The 13653-nt window shown below is 36.7% G+C and overlaps 1 protein-coding gene across 4 annotated transcripts; it reads left to right on the plus strand.

Annotated features, from left to right (window-relative positions):
* Positions 1–101: 101 nt before the first annotated feature.
* LOC107798126 (aminopeptidase P1) lies at positions 102–12454 on the plus strand. 4 transcript variants are annotated; one of them, XR_001650833.2, is made up of 18 exons: positions 102–581; positions 750–813; positions 1035–1174; positions 1705–1989; positions 2090–2212; positions 2300–2608; positions 3736–3822; positions 7849–7916; positions 8537–8603; positions 9175–9309; positions 9435–9515; positions 10373–10427; positions 10617–10721; positions 10805–10876; positions 11372–11496; positions 11716–11896; positions 11966–12031; positions 12152–12454. XR_001650833.2 is itself a non-coding variant. In XM_075249521.1 (18 exons), exons 1-17 carry the CDS (start codon positions 489–491, stop codon positions 12023–12025), a joined length of 2025 nt encoding a protein of 674 aa, XP_075105622.1. In that variant the 5' UTR covers positions 102–488; the 3' UTR covers positions 12026–12031; positions 12152–12454. The 4 variants fall into 4 exon arrangements, 3 of the variants coding, with proteins under 3 accessions (XP_075105622.1, XP_016476599.2, XP_016476593.2); XM_075249521.1 differs by having other exon boundaries at positions 11716–11871; XM_016621113.2 differs by lacking the exon at positions 11966–12031.
* The last annotated feature ends 1199 nt before the right edge of the window (positions 12455–13653 follow it).

Below are 13653 nucleotides of genomic sequence, written 5' to 3' on the forward strand. Positions count from 1 at the left end.
AATAAAGAAGAAGTGATGCTATTAATAAAAATAATACTATTAAATAAAGGATCAGCCATGTAAAAATCTCTAAAAAGATATCTACATATGCAATATCAATTAATTGGATTGAGTCTTAAGATGGTTACATTATATCAAGTCCCTATTTGTTTGAGAGAGCCTATTTCTTAAATATTTATGTCAGTATAAACCATAATTCATATATAATCTCTATTATCAAAAACTCAAGATTTTAAATCTTTGTATAGAAAATGCCACAAATGGAGTGATAAAATCAATAGCGAGTTCACATAATTAGAATTTAGGGTAATTGCAGTTGTTTTGAAATACTTATCTTTTAGGTTGTTTGATATTTTCGACTTGTACTATGTGGTTCACCCAACAACGAATATAAGATGCCAGGATTGAGAATAAATACAATTGATCTCCATATACATATCAAAGTCTCCCGACTCTCCTCTCTCTGCTTGATTCCCCAGTAAAAAGCGATGGCAGACGCTCTCGCTGCTCTGAGGTCTTTAATGTCTTCTCACTCTCCTCCTCTCCATGCTTTGCTCGTTCCTTCCGAAGATTATCATCAGGTTTCTCCTTCCCTTCCACTTAGCTTTATGAGTTCATGCTGTATTGAAACACATGATTTTCAATCAATCAAACAATTTCAATTTCAAAGTTTCTGTTTTTTTGTTTTGTGTTTTTTCAATTCAAGTGTTCTAGGTCTAATTTCTATACCTTGTTTTGTGACTTGACAGAGCGAATATGTATCTGCACGGGACAAGAGGCGCGATTTTGTCTCTGGATTCACCGGAAGTGCTGGTTTGTCCTCTTTTCTCCGGCTTTTTTTTTTATAAATTATGAATCAAAAATTGATCGATCACTTGATTTAGTTAAATTTATATATGATTCTGCTAAATTTGTGTTGTCAATTTGCTTCGATATCCTATTCATGATTGTGATGTAATAGCCTATTCTTAGTGTGTATCCGGATCGTATAAGATGGACAGAACTTACTTAAAATATTGTGTTTACTGCGATAGGACTAGCGCTCATAACAATGAACGAAGCACTTCTGTGGACGGATGGACGCTACTTCTTGCAGGCAGCTCAGCAGCTTAGTGAGCAGTGGAAGCTCATGCGTATGGGAGAAGACCCTGCAGTTGCTATTTGGATGGCAGATGTGAGTACTCCTTCATGGTCTCTTGCAACTGCCTTCACTAAGGCCGTAGAGCTAGCACATAATTAGCCTCTTTTAGTGTTGGTGAGAAAGATACTAACTCCTAAGTTTTAGCGGAGATTGAAGCAAGGTCTAGTGCATAAAAGTACAGTTGACTTGTTGGTCTTGTCGTTGTTAAATGAAATTACGAAAGGATAAAGCAAATTCTAAAGACTTAATACATCTTTATCAAATAAAATAAGAAAAAAGAAACAAAACATCTAGTATATCCTTGATCATATTAGAGGAATGCAAAATAAAATCGTAAAGCATTAACTACTGGAAGCTCTCTTTCACCCCATTAGCAATCAGGACTAATTGTAATGTTTCAAGAACTTTTGTTCCCCTGTCCAGATTTTCCCTTCAATTTTTCTGTCTCCCCTGAAATAATGGAAGTGTGCTTTGAATCTTCTGCTTAAATTTCTGGTTAGATGAGTAGCATGTTTTTGATATTCAATTTGAGTTAGCATATGTGATTATGTGCTATATGCTAGAATATACCAAAGGATGCAGCTATTGGTGTTGATCCATGGTGTATATCAGTAGATACTGCACAGAAGTGGGAGCGTGCTTTTGCTAAGAAACAACAGAAGTTGGTTCAAACAACTAAAAACTTGGTAGACGAAGTTTGGAAAAATCAGCCACCTGCCGAAACAAATCCTGTGATCGTGCATCCATTAGAATTTGCTGGTCGCACTGTTGCAGATAAGTTGAAAAAATTGAGAGAAAAGCTTGCAAAGGAAAAATCTCGTGCTATGATAATAACGGCACTTGATGAAGTAAATCTGTAACCCCTGAATCCAATTTTATTCATCTTACTGTTTTGGTGAATTTGGTCTTATATACTCTTTATTACTTAAATATGATTTCATTTTGCAGGTTGCCTGGTTGTATAATGTCCGCGGCACAGATGTATCATATAGCCCGGTTGTTCATGCATTCGCTATTGTGACATTAGACTCGGCCTTCTTCTATGTGGATAAAAGAAAGCTGTCATCTGAGGTGCATCTGCACCGCATAACCATTTGATTTATGTTCAATACTATTCTCCTTATTTCCTTCTCTTAAGTAAGCATGTTAATGTCCCAGGCAAACTCTTACATGAAGGAAAATGGAATTTTAGTACGGGATTATGGTGAAGTTAGCTCAGATGCAGTCTTGCTTGCGTCTGATCAACTCACTGCTTCCTCATCTGACAAAACTCCAACCGGATTTTCAAGGAACACAGAGAGTAATGATCGCAAGGCTACAGGAAATGGTGCCATTCCAGCTGCAGAGTTTGTGAATGACCTCATTTGGGTTGACCCTTGTGCATGCTGCTTTGCTTTGTACTCAAAACTGAATGCTGATAAAGTCCTCCTAAAGCAGTCACCTTTGGCCCTTGAGAAAGCCCTAAAGGTGATTCATACTACCCAGGAATGTTCTTACCCCCAAAAAAGTTAGTCTGAGTTTTTGATGATTGTAAGTCTGATAGGTGTTTTCACAGACTTTATTGAGTGCTTGTTGGGTAAAGTGGATGTGGATCAGTACTCCACTGAGAAGAAAATTAAGAAACAGGGAAAGGGAAAGGGAGTCTCTAGGACTGATGCATGGGCAACCAAATACAAGTTTAGTGTATATCAGCTAAAAGTAGGTAGGCGAAGATTAAGTTAAAGGCGGCCAAATAATGGGTTATTTTATATTTCCAAAAATTGCATCTTGTACACTCAATATGCCACAGCATTTTGTACTGAAGCTGAGTTAAGGACACTTGATGGTAGTTGAGCACATCATAGACCTCTATGATTTCCTGGATTGGCATTCTATTTCCAGTTATAATTTGGCTGAAAACATCGCGTTAAGCTAGAGTCACTTTAGAAGTTTTCCTATTTTTTGAAGTACAATACGATCAACTTGGTTCTTTTCTCTTATTTCCCTCCGATAAGAGATGCAGACAAATGAGTAAAAGATCACTATTTTGGGAAAAATTTATTTGTGCCATGTGAGTAATTACACGTAATATTCCTTTTCAAATGTATTTATTTAGGCAGTCCCCTTGGAATTCATGAATGACCAAAGCTTAGTTCAATAGGGGTCCTATTTTTCTTGTTGTAATCAAATTTATTGGTGTCAAAGATTTTCATATGAGCTTGCTGCGTTCTTACCAGCTTAGTATTTTGCTGGCAAGGATTTCTAAACGAATTCCAATATGATTTTTAAAATTACAAAATCAAATCACTTATGGTTTTGGAGTTACAGTGTTCTCCTTTGTTTGCTATTTATTGGGAGTAATTATGTTATTTTCCTTCATTTCTGTCTGTTTTAAGGCCCTACTCCTCACCCCCTAATTTCTCAGTCTTCTTTTGGCTCTATGTCAATTTGGATCTGTCTTATAGTGCGGAGGAACAGACCACCAATATCATTGGGTATTGTCTCTTAGAAGTTGCCAAATTTACTAGGATTTTGGGAATGTAATGTGTGTTTTGTGATTTAGTTCTTTCTCTAAATCTTATTGTTGATTCTAAATGACTGGATTATATTTCTAGAATCCTGTTGAGATGGAAGGATTGAAGAAGGCCCACATTCGGGATGGGGCAGCTGTCGTGCAGTATCTCGCCTGGCTGGATAAGCAGGTAAGTGATAGCTTCTTAGAACCTTTCGTGTTTTCTTCGTCGTGTGCTGCATTGACAATTTACTGAAAAGCTTCTCTGAGGTAAAATAACATTTTGGTTAAATACTGCCTATTGCACTTGACATCGTCCCCCAAATTATATGAGATTATGTTACTACTACATGTGGATAGGTTGTCATTCTTATCATCATCAATCTCCATATGGTGGCAGAGACGCCGTCTATCTCCAGTTGGATAAGATATTAGATCTACCTACAGTGGTGGACCTAGGATTTAGGCGAGTGGGTTTGGCGGCCCAAGACAAACAACTAGGATCTTCCTTTAGTGGGAGTTGAGAGGACGTCACTGAGGAACAACACCAAACTTCATCGCGTTGACCCTGCCTTTTTTTCTTTATCTGGTATCATTTTGCCCCAACGGTTTTAGGAAAAACTTTTTGTACTACTGTTTGGGGAAAAAGGAAAAAAATAGGCAGCATATTCTACTCCGAATAATTTCTTAAATTGCAATTTTTATACTATTTCTATTTCGGCCTTTCACATCTTAATGTTTGTATTCTCCTTTTTTCATCGGAAAAGGGTTCAAAATGCCCCTAATCTATTGGAAAAGGTTCAAAAATGCCCTTCATCCACCTATTGGGCTAAAAATACCTCTCCATCCACTTTTTTGGTTCATTTATGCCCTTTGACCGTTAGGTCAATACTAAATTAAAAATAATTATTATTCTTTTTGTAAAACTTAAAAAAAATATTTTGCAAAATATTTTCATTTTTTTAAACTAATGCACCAATAGTCCACTAATTTAGTAAAGTCTTCTTATTTTTTTTTTCCAGTTTTTACAAAAAACAATTTAGTTTTTACAAAAAGTTTTTTTTTTCAGTTTTTTTTAAAGCATTTTTTTGTAAAAACTGAAAAAAAATGTTTTATTAAAATATTTTCGTTTTTTAAAAGCTGAAAATATTAAAAAAACTGAAAAAAATGAAAATATATTTTTTTTCAACAACGAAAATTTTGTTGAAAATATTTTTTTCAGTTTTTAAAAAACAACAACAACAACAACAACGACGACCCAGTAAAATCCCACAAGTGAGGTCTGGGGAGGGTAGTATGTACGCGGACCTTACCCCTACCCCAAAGGAGTAGAGATGCTGTTTCCGGAAGACCCTCGGCTCAAGATAATAAGAAAAACAAAAAGGAGAGAATATTAGTTTCACCACATAGGAAAAATAGGAACATAAAATGCAGAAGGAAAAATGCAAAACAAAAATGATGGCTAGTAAATAGGTCCTGCACCGAAAAGAGAAAATAGTAAGACACTGCAACGCCCTTAGCTATTTCAGTCAAAAACCTTACCGACTAGGCTCACAACAGTACAAGGTAACGCAAGACTCAGCTACCTCCTAGCCTACAATCGTAATACTCGACCTCCATAACTTCCTATCAAGTGTCATGTCCTCGGAAATCTGAAGCCTCGCCATATCCTGCCTGATCACTTCTCCCTAATACTTCTTAGGCCGCCCTCTACCTCTTCTCGTGCCCTTCACAACCAGTCGCTCACACCTCCTTACTGGAGCATTTGGGCTTCTCCTCTGTACATGTTCGAACCATCTGAGCCTCGCTTCCCGCATCTTGTCATCAATGGGAGCCACGTGCACCTTCTCCCGAATATCATCATTTCTAATCTTGTCCATCTTAGTGTGCCCGCACATCCACCTCAACATCCTCATTTCTGCTACTTTCATCTTTTGGATATGTGAGTTCTTAACAGGCCAACACTCAGCCCCATACATCATCGCCGGTCTAACCACCGCTTTATAGAACTTACCTTTGAGTATCGTTGGCACTCTCTTGTCACACAAAACTCCATATGCTAACCTCCACTTCATCCATCCTACCCCAGTACGGTGTGCGACATTTTCATCGATCTCCCCTCCCCCATGGATAACCGAACCAAGGTACTTGAAGCTGCCTCTAATTGGGATAACCTGTGATTCAAGCCTCACATCCTCACCCACTTCCCTCGGCTCAGTTTTTAAAAAACGAAAATATTTATTAAAAACATTTTTTTTCTGTTTTTACAATTTTTTTTCCAGTTTTTACAAAAAAAATGCTTTAAAAAAACTGAAAAAAAATATTTTTTGTAAAAAACGGAATTGTTTTTTTGTAAAAGCTGAAAAAAGAAGAAGAAGACTTTACTAAATTAGTGGACTACTGGTGCATTAGTTTTTAAAAACGAAAATATTTTGTAATTTTTTTTTTAAGTTTTACAAAAAGAATAATAATTATTTTTAATTCAGCATTAACCTAACGGTCAAAGGGCATAAGTGAACCAAAAAGTTGGATGAAGGGTATTTTTAAACCTTTTCCAATAGTTTAGGGTCATTTTGAACCCTTTTCCATTTTTCCATTGTAATAAATTTATAAAATGACAATTTAACAAGAACACATAAATCAAGATTACAAAATTAGAAACAATAACACATAATGCAAGATTAGAAAATAACAAATAAACAACAAAATAAGAAAATAACATTTAATAAATTAACCACTAAAAAGTTCTAAAAATTAATATGAACCAACCAAAAGAGCAAAAGAGAAGCACGACATTAGAGCAAGCAATGGATGGCAGAAAGAGGCTTAGCCATGTTGGTGTACATACATATGAAGTGGCTTGCAAGGAGTCATTAAGTTTAGATATTTGTGCGTCAGGAAAATATGTAGAAATCTCTAGTGCTAGATAACCTCAAATGATTGAGTACAACAACAACAATAAACCTAGTATATTTCTACAGGTGGGGTCTGGGGAGAGTAGTGTGTACACATACCTTATCCTTACCTAGTGAAGGTAGAGAGGCTGGTTCCAATAGACCTTTTGCTCAGAAAAGGCGAGAAGAAGAAAGAAGAAGAAGAAAACGTAGTTCCAAACAGTAACAATACGGAAATAAGATAACGGAAGCGACCTAAACAACATGACGTAATATATATCTAAGAATATAAAGGTTCATGAGTGCTACTAATACTACTGGCAAGAAAAAAGAGAAACTTTCAACTACCTACTAACCTATCCTAATTGTCGACCTCTACACCATCCTATCAAAGGTAATATCCTCAGTAAGCTGAAGCACCATGTCTTGCCTAATCACCTCTCCCCAGTTTAACTTCATTCCTAATCTTATCTCTCCTGGTACACCCACTCATCCATCTCAACATCCTCATTTTTGCTACTTTCATCTTTTGAACATAGGGTTCTTGACTGGCCAACACGTAGCCCCATACAACATAGTTGGTCTAACCACTACTCTATAGAATTTACCCTTAAGTCTTGGTGGCACATTCTTATCACATAGAACACCGGACGCGAGCCTTCATTTCATCCATCCCATTTCAATACGACGTGTGACATCCTTGTCAATCTCCCCATTACCTTGAGTATTGGGATGAAAAAAGTCCAAATGGAGTGAAATGGATATTGAGAATTTATATAGTTGATCTCAACTTTGGGATCGAGGCATGGTAGTAGTTCTTATTATACTTAACAAATTTGTATAATTAGTGAACATACCATATTTGACACAAATGCCGAGCAGCACCAAACCCTCGTAGATGCGAAGGTTGATTCTTTGGATGAAAGTGTCGACACAAGGACGAAGCACTAAGCTAAATGACCAGAATAAAGAGAGGTCATGGGCTCAGCTATTTGAACCTATAACCTTTACTTAAACGATGGCGTTCTTTGCCAATGCATTTGGTTCGGCCTTTCAGTGTATCGTACTTTTATATTCTTATATAATGTATAGATATAGTAAATATTTAAGCCCCCTTGCTACAACGTGGGTCCACTTGTCTGCTTAGTATGCCTCTTTGCAAATTGGGAACTTTGCAATTTGATTCAGGACTTCATAATTTTTTGGTTATATAAAGACTTGTCAAAAGTCTGGGAGTTAGGTATCAATACTTCTTTTCATATAAGCTGTAGCATCGTAGATGAGGTTAAAGACTGATATAGCCAACTTTTTGTTTACTACAGATGCAGGAAATTTATGGGGCGTCCGGTTACTTTGCAGAGGCTGAGAGTTTGAGCAAGAACAAATTAAAGTAAGTTTGACTTGCCTTTATTAATTCAAGGTTTGGCTGGTTTGTCTATGTATAGGTTCGAATGATTCTATTTTAGTTGGCATTGTAGTGCTTGCTGACCTAGATATTTCAATAATTGATTTTGAGGTTAGTTTCTGTAGGAGATTAAGCCTCTCTTTCATCAATATATACTTTTAACTTATTTAACGGAGAAATGTTCTGGTAGAGTTGGCTTCTTGTGGCGCTTCTAAATATAGATGATATGTTGGAGATAAAGCGTTTCTTTATTATTTTTTTATAAATTTTCAAGATGTTTTCTGAGAATGAATTTATTTGGGCTAGCCACCTTAGTTCTTGGATATATAGAAGTTTCAAGAAAGTGAATTTTTTGGTTTTGTGGTTCAAGGAAGTGGTACTTTTCTCTATCTTTTTTTCCATCTTTGAAAGGCTTCTGACATGCATTCAGTTTATCGGTTAATAAAAGCAGAAGCTTTGGCATGATTTAGTGAAGGGCGATGTTGCTTCTGCAGCTCATTTCCAATATGTCAAATGATTCCATAAGGATCTTCTTATGAATCAAATTGGGTTGTTTTACTCTTTCCCTGTGTAGCTCCTGCTTTACCATTGTTTTCTGATGTCAGGGATACCAAAAGACTTACAGAAGTTTCTGCAAGCGATAAGCTAGAGGAGTTCCGGGCATCTAAAGAGGTATTGGCTCTATGCATGTGTGAAATCTGATATAAAGCTAGTCATCTTGCCATTTGCTAATGAATCTTGCATTTGATGTTTTCACCATTTAGGTCCTTGAGCTGAGGCCCTTGGTTTATAGCAACGTGCTTGTTTCTGTTTTAAGTACCATATTCTGATTGTATTCTGAGCTGGACGATATGCTAACTTTAACTCAAACTCTATTCACGGGGGCAGTAGCCTGTTTTCTCTATCTTTAGAATGTAGAGGGGCAAAACGCAAAAGGATAGCCTTTGTGTTGTGGCGAGGATAAAGAACATAGAACGAACTTAAGAGGGTGCCGGAAAATAAGAAACAAAACCTGTGAAAAAATTAATGTCTATGGGCAATGACGGTATTGTTAAAGTGCAAATAGCATGTAATAACTGAGCCTTAATATATGAATGGGGTAGCAAATGTCCAATTGCTTGATGAGAATGTTTTGTGGGTCTGATCTAGTTTGAAACTAAGGAATCTTTAAAGTTGGTGAAGTTTCATTATTATTTCTCTTTTTACTAAACATTCTGAGAAACTTGTCCTTGTATATCTGCAGAATTTTAGAGGGCTGAGTTTTCCAACTATTTCATCTGTTGGTTCAAATGCAGCCATTATTCATTATTCACCCGAGGCAGAAACATGTGCTGAACTTGATCCAGATAAAATTTACCTATGTGATTCAGGAGCACAGGTTTGTGAAATACTGTTTGGTTCGGGTGATGATACAGATATTTTGAGAATTTTATTTATTACCGCCTCCTAGTGCTAACTTGTGATCCTTTAAAATTGATGGTGTTGGTGTTGTTGCTGCTGAAGTATCTGGATGGAACAACTGATATTACACGGACTGTTCATTTTGGAAAACCTACTCCACATGAGAAAGCATGTTATACTGCGGTATGCAAACCTTGTTAATTTATAACTGTGATAAAAAGCATGTGGAGTTGTGAGTCATTGTGACCATGCATAAGGGAAGTCAAATTTCAAAATTCAAGTACATTTGCTTACTTGGTTAGTGGACACCACCTTAAGGATTTCGGGGAGGCCCTTGCTATGATTGATAAACCATTGGAATCACTATCATCCTTGGGATTGCTAGAGCTTTTCTTGCTGTGCTTGCAGCCTTGCACCAAGTAACAAATCATTAAATTTATTTTAATTATTTATATATGTTCCTTTTTCCGGTAGTCCTTTTGAGTGAATTAACATTATTACATCTGCTTTCAGTCTCGAAATTTTTCTAAATGATTAATAAGGCCCATGTTGATTCAAAACTGTGGTCTTATCAAGGAAGAATAAACGATATTCACTTTTAGAAGACGAAGGGAGAGAGCCTAGTGGTAACTGGTAAGGCCCTTCAGCACGATGAGGTTGTGGGTTTGACGCGGTAAAGTGGGAAAAACCACTGCTGAACTGCTGGGTTAGGGATTTACCATTCCACCCAAAAAAAGAAAAACAGAGCAATATTCATTTTCTGAAAGACCAGTTGAAGCATTTTTAGAGGCTTTTTTTCATTCGTTTTTTTTTTTGGGTGTTACCCGGCCTGCAGATGCTTGCAACAATGTGAACAAGTCTATTTTATATCTGGGCTATGTCTCCCTCTCTCTTTCTCTTTATATGATTTTCCGTACTACATTATGTTTGTATCTAATGGATTGAGTGCTTCAGAATTTGTGAGTTCGAGGATGAGAATTTTCTCTTCCTTTGCTTTGTCATATATTGCTCTAACCCTGGAAGTTCCTTTACTTATGTAGGTTCTCAAAGGACATATTTCATTGGGTGATGCACGGTTTCCCAATGGAACAAATGGTACGAGTCTATAGGATGATTTCTTAGTCTATGCATGTTTTTGGGGGTTGGATGTAGAAATACGCATATCTGCAGACCATATTGGAATTACTCTTTCTAGTATGATGCTGTTTAACTGTTATGGTACTCAAAGTAATTGCAGAACACATGGGGCCACTTTTCTTACTTATGCCTGACTGTTCTTTATAGGGTATGCTCTTGACATTCTTGCTCGAACTCCTTTATGGAAGTATGGGCTCGACTATAGGCATGGTACTGGTCATGGTATTGGGTCTTACTTAAATGTCCATGAAGGTAACTTGTGCTTTAATATCCAGAGGATGTACTGTGTTAGTGTAAAGTAACAAGTTTTACTCACTTTCTTCTACTTTTATCAGGACCTCATCAAATTAGTTTCAGACCATCAGCTCAAAATGTGCCACTGCAAGTTTCAATGACTGTCACAGATGGTCAGTCTGATTTCATTTAGACTTGACAAAACTGAAAATAAAGTTGTGCTTTATATATTTTCTGATTGCTTTATATTTCTGCTCCTCTTGAATTATATTTAATGCATGTAGCTGTTAGATGTCCCCTGTCATAATCAATTCCAAGCTGCTTTTCTTACTGGAAATTATTGTAATGGAGGAGATGGATGTCATCGGTAATCATATCATGCTGTTTGAGCAAGACTGCAAAAAGCGAGGCGAATGAATAGGCTTTTGTATGTGCAAAATTGCATTCAATGGTTATCCAGCAAGTTGCTTATTATTTTTTGGGAGCTGAAATTAGCACCAACCATTTATGAATTTTTCCTTGAAACTATTTGTGTTTTGAAATCCATGCAAAATATGTTATTTTGCCAAGTTCATAGATAACCTAATTGTCTTCTCCTTTTTAACTCTTAGTCATGATTTTCTGGCTTCAACATTTGAAACTCTTAACGGTGCGATAATATTTTCCAGAACCTGGTTATTACGAGGATGGAAAATTTGGTATTAGATTGGAGAATGTGCTTATTGTCAAGGAGGGCAATACTAAGTTCAACTTTGGCGACAAGGGTTACTTGACATTTGAGCATATAACTTGGGTAAGTGTATCAGCATTATATTGTTGTATATGTCTATGTAGTTGTATACCTTGCTATTCTGTACTTTGATGGTCCAAGAAGAAGAAGATAGTTATTTTTTGTTCTCCACTAGTTGTCTTTCATGCAGAAAATGCTACATGATAACTCAGCTGTTGCCTAAATAATTTGAAATGTTTGTGTGATGATGGTACTAATTTGCTCTTTTCCCCCCGGGTCTAGGCACCATATCAGAAAAAATTGATTGATGTGAGCCTTCTGGCGCCCGAAGAAATCCAATGGTTGAATGACTACCACTCTAAATGCTCGGATATCCTTGCTCCTTACTTGAATCAATCTGAAGCGGAATGGCTGAAGAAGGCTACTGAACCCGTTCCAGCGTGAGGCGTTCCTCTCTCTCGAGGTTTAGTATGCAGTGTTCTATCTGTTCCATGTATAATGCTCTTAACTCAATAAGGTTTATTAATTTCAGCCCACAGCACTCATGCATCAGAAGTCTACACGCTTATTAAACGTCTTTATTACTGCATAAAAAAAGGTTAAGTTTATAATGGGCTTTATTTGGTTTTGCCCAATGCTTATTGCTTCTTTCCTGCATTATAAATTCCTCAACCTCTTGTGATGAAAGCTGATCAACAATGCAAATATTGATGTGCAGAAAATAGTCCAACTAAATGGGTAAAGGTAGTAAACAGAAAAAGAAAAAAGACAAAGGTTAGCTAGTTCGGCCTCCTGATAAAGAATCCTTTGAGCTTCAATGATTTCCTTAGCTGTCGAAAGATGAAGCCAAGCTCAAGTAGCATGATTCAGAACTTATATTCAGTAGGTTAGGTAAATTACTCCTAAATTGTAAGTTATAGGTTTATTTTAATGTGACTCTATTCGTCGTTTCTGGATTGTCGCTAACTGTTTACTGTTATGTCCTCATCTTTTTAGTCACGTGAAAAAGAGCCAATTATTGTCATTTAGGATTTTGAAGTGTCCCGATGGTATCAAGATAAAAGTTGATTGCCATGTGAATTGTACTTGTCTGGTTGTCATGTTCTACTAAAAGAGAAGAGAAAACCGACAATATACATGTTGAAGTTGAGAAGTTTATCCAAAAAATCTTAATATACCGCAGCAGAGTCTCAAATGATCAAATAAAAACAGACATGCTATTATAATGCGACTATGATAATCTTGAATCCCCTACTGAAAATGTGTTGGAGACGAGCCATAGCATTCATACTGTTGGAAAATATCTGTTCTAAGCTCGCTCTTCAGCGTGTTGAGTCCATTCTTTATGCTAAAGGCACATTGCATTAGTCTGTTGAGTTCTACTCCATTGCCAAATGCCAATGAAAATGTTTTGCTATTCAGCTATTGAGCCCGTTATTGAGTGTGCTCTCTCTACTCCAAGTACACGCCTTAGCCTATATTGAGCCTTCTTTTTCTACTTTACGCCCACTAGCCAGCTTGTTGCCCACTCAGAGCATGTAAAATAAAACTTCACAACCAATGAGAAGAAATCTCACTCACGGGCCTAAACGACGAGCAAACACTCGAATGGGTTGTAATGGAATGATAAGTACTCCATCATTCTTAATCAGAGGTCTCGGGCTTGAGCACTCGCTTTTGTTAGGGAGTGCTTTATACCCAAATGTGGGACTTCCGGATTAATTGAGTCACAATGTAGATATCGGATTGGAAAAAAGAAAAACAAAAAGAAAAAAAGAGGTTTATAGAAGAAAGAAAAAATGGGAAAATGGTCAAATATACTCTGTACTATCGAAAATAGTTTAAATATAACATTCGTTATACTATCTGGCTATTTAGACACCTACCGTTATACTATGGAGCAAGTATATCCTTATTTTGGATAGAGTGCCATGTCGTTGCACTAGTTAAATTAACCCATCCCCTTTATTTTAACCCGGTTCACCTAAAAAAAAAAATCACAGCCCGACCCAAAGTCTACCTCGCTTGAAAAGACCCTATAATGAATTAAAACCTCATTTCAACTCTCCCTCTTTATTGCTAAAATCCAAAGAGTATTGCGAGCACACTATGCTTTAGCCTTTCTAATTTCCCTGTATCGTCTGCTTCTCCTTTGTCGTCTCTTTAATTTTTCAGTTGACAGGGGTTCTCTGTCAAAATTATAATGCTCACCTTTAGTAG

Source organism: Nicotiana tabacum, chromosome 3 (assembly GCF_000715075.1).
Source record: "Nicotiana tabacum cultivar K326 chromosome 3, ASM71507v2, whole genome shotgun sequence".
In the NCBI taxonomy this organism is placed as follows: Eukaryota; Viridiplantae; Streptophyta; class Magnoliopsida; order Solanales; family Solanaceae; genus Nicotiana; species Nicotiana tabacum.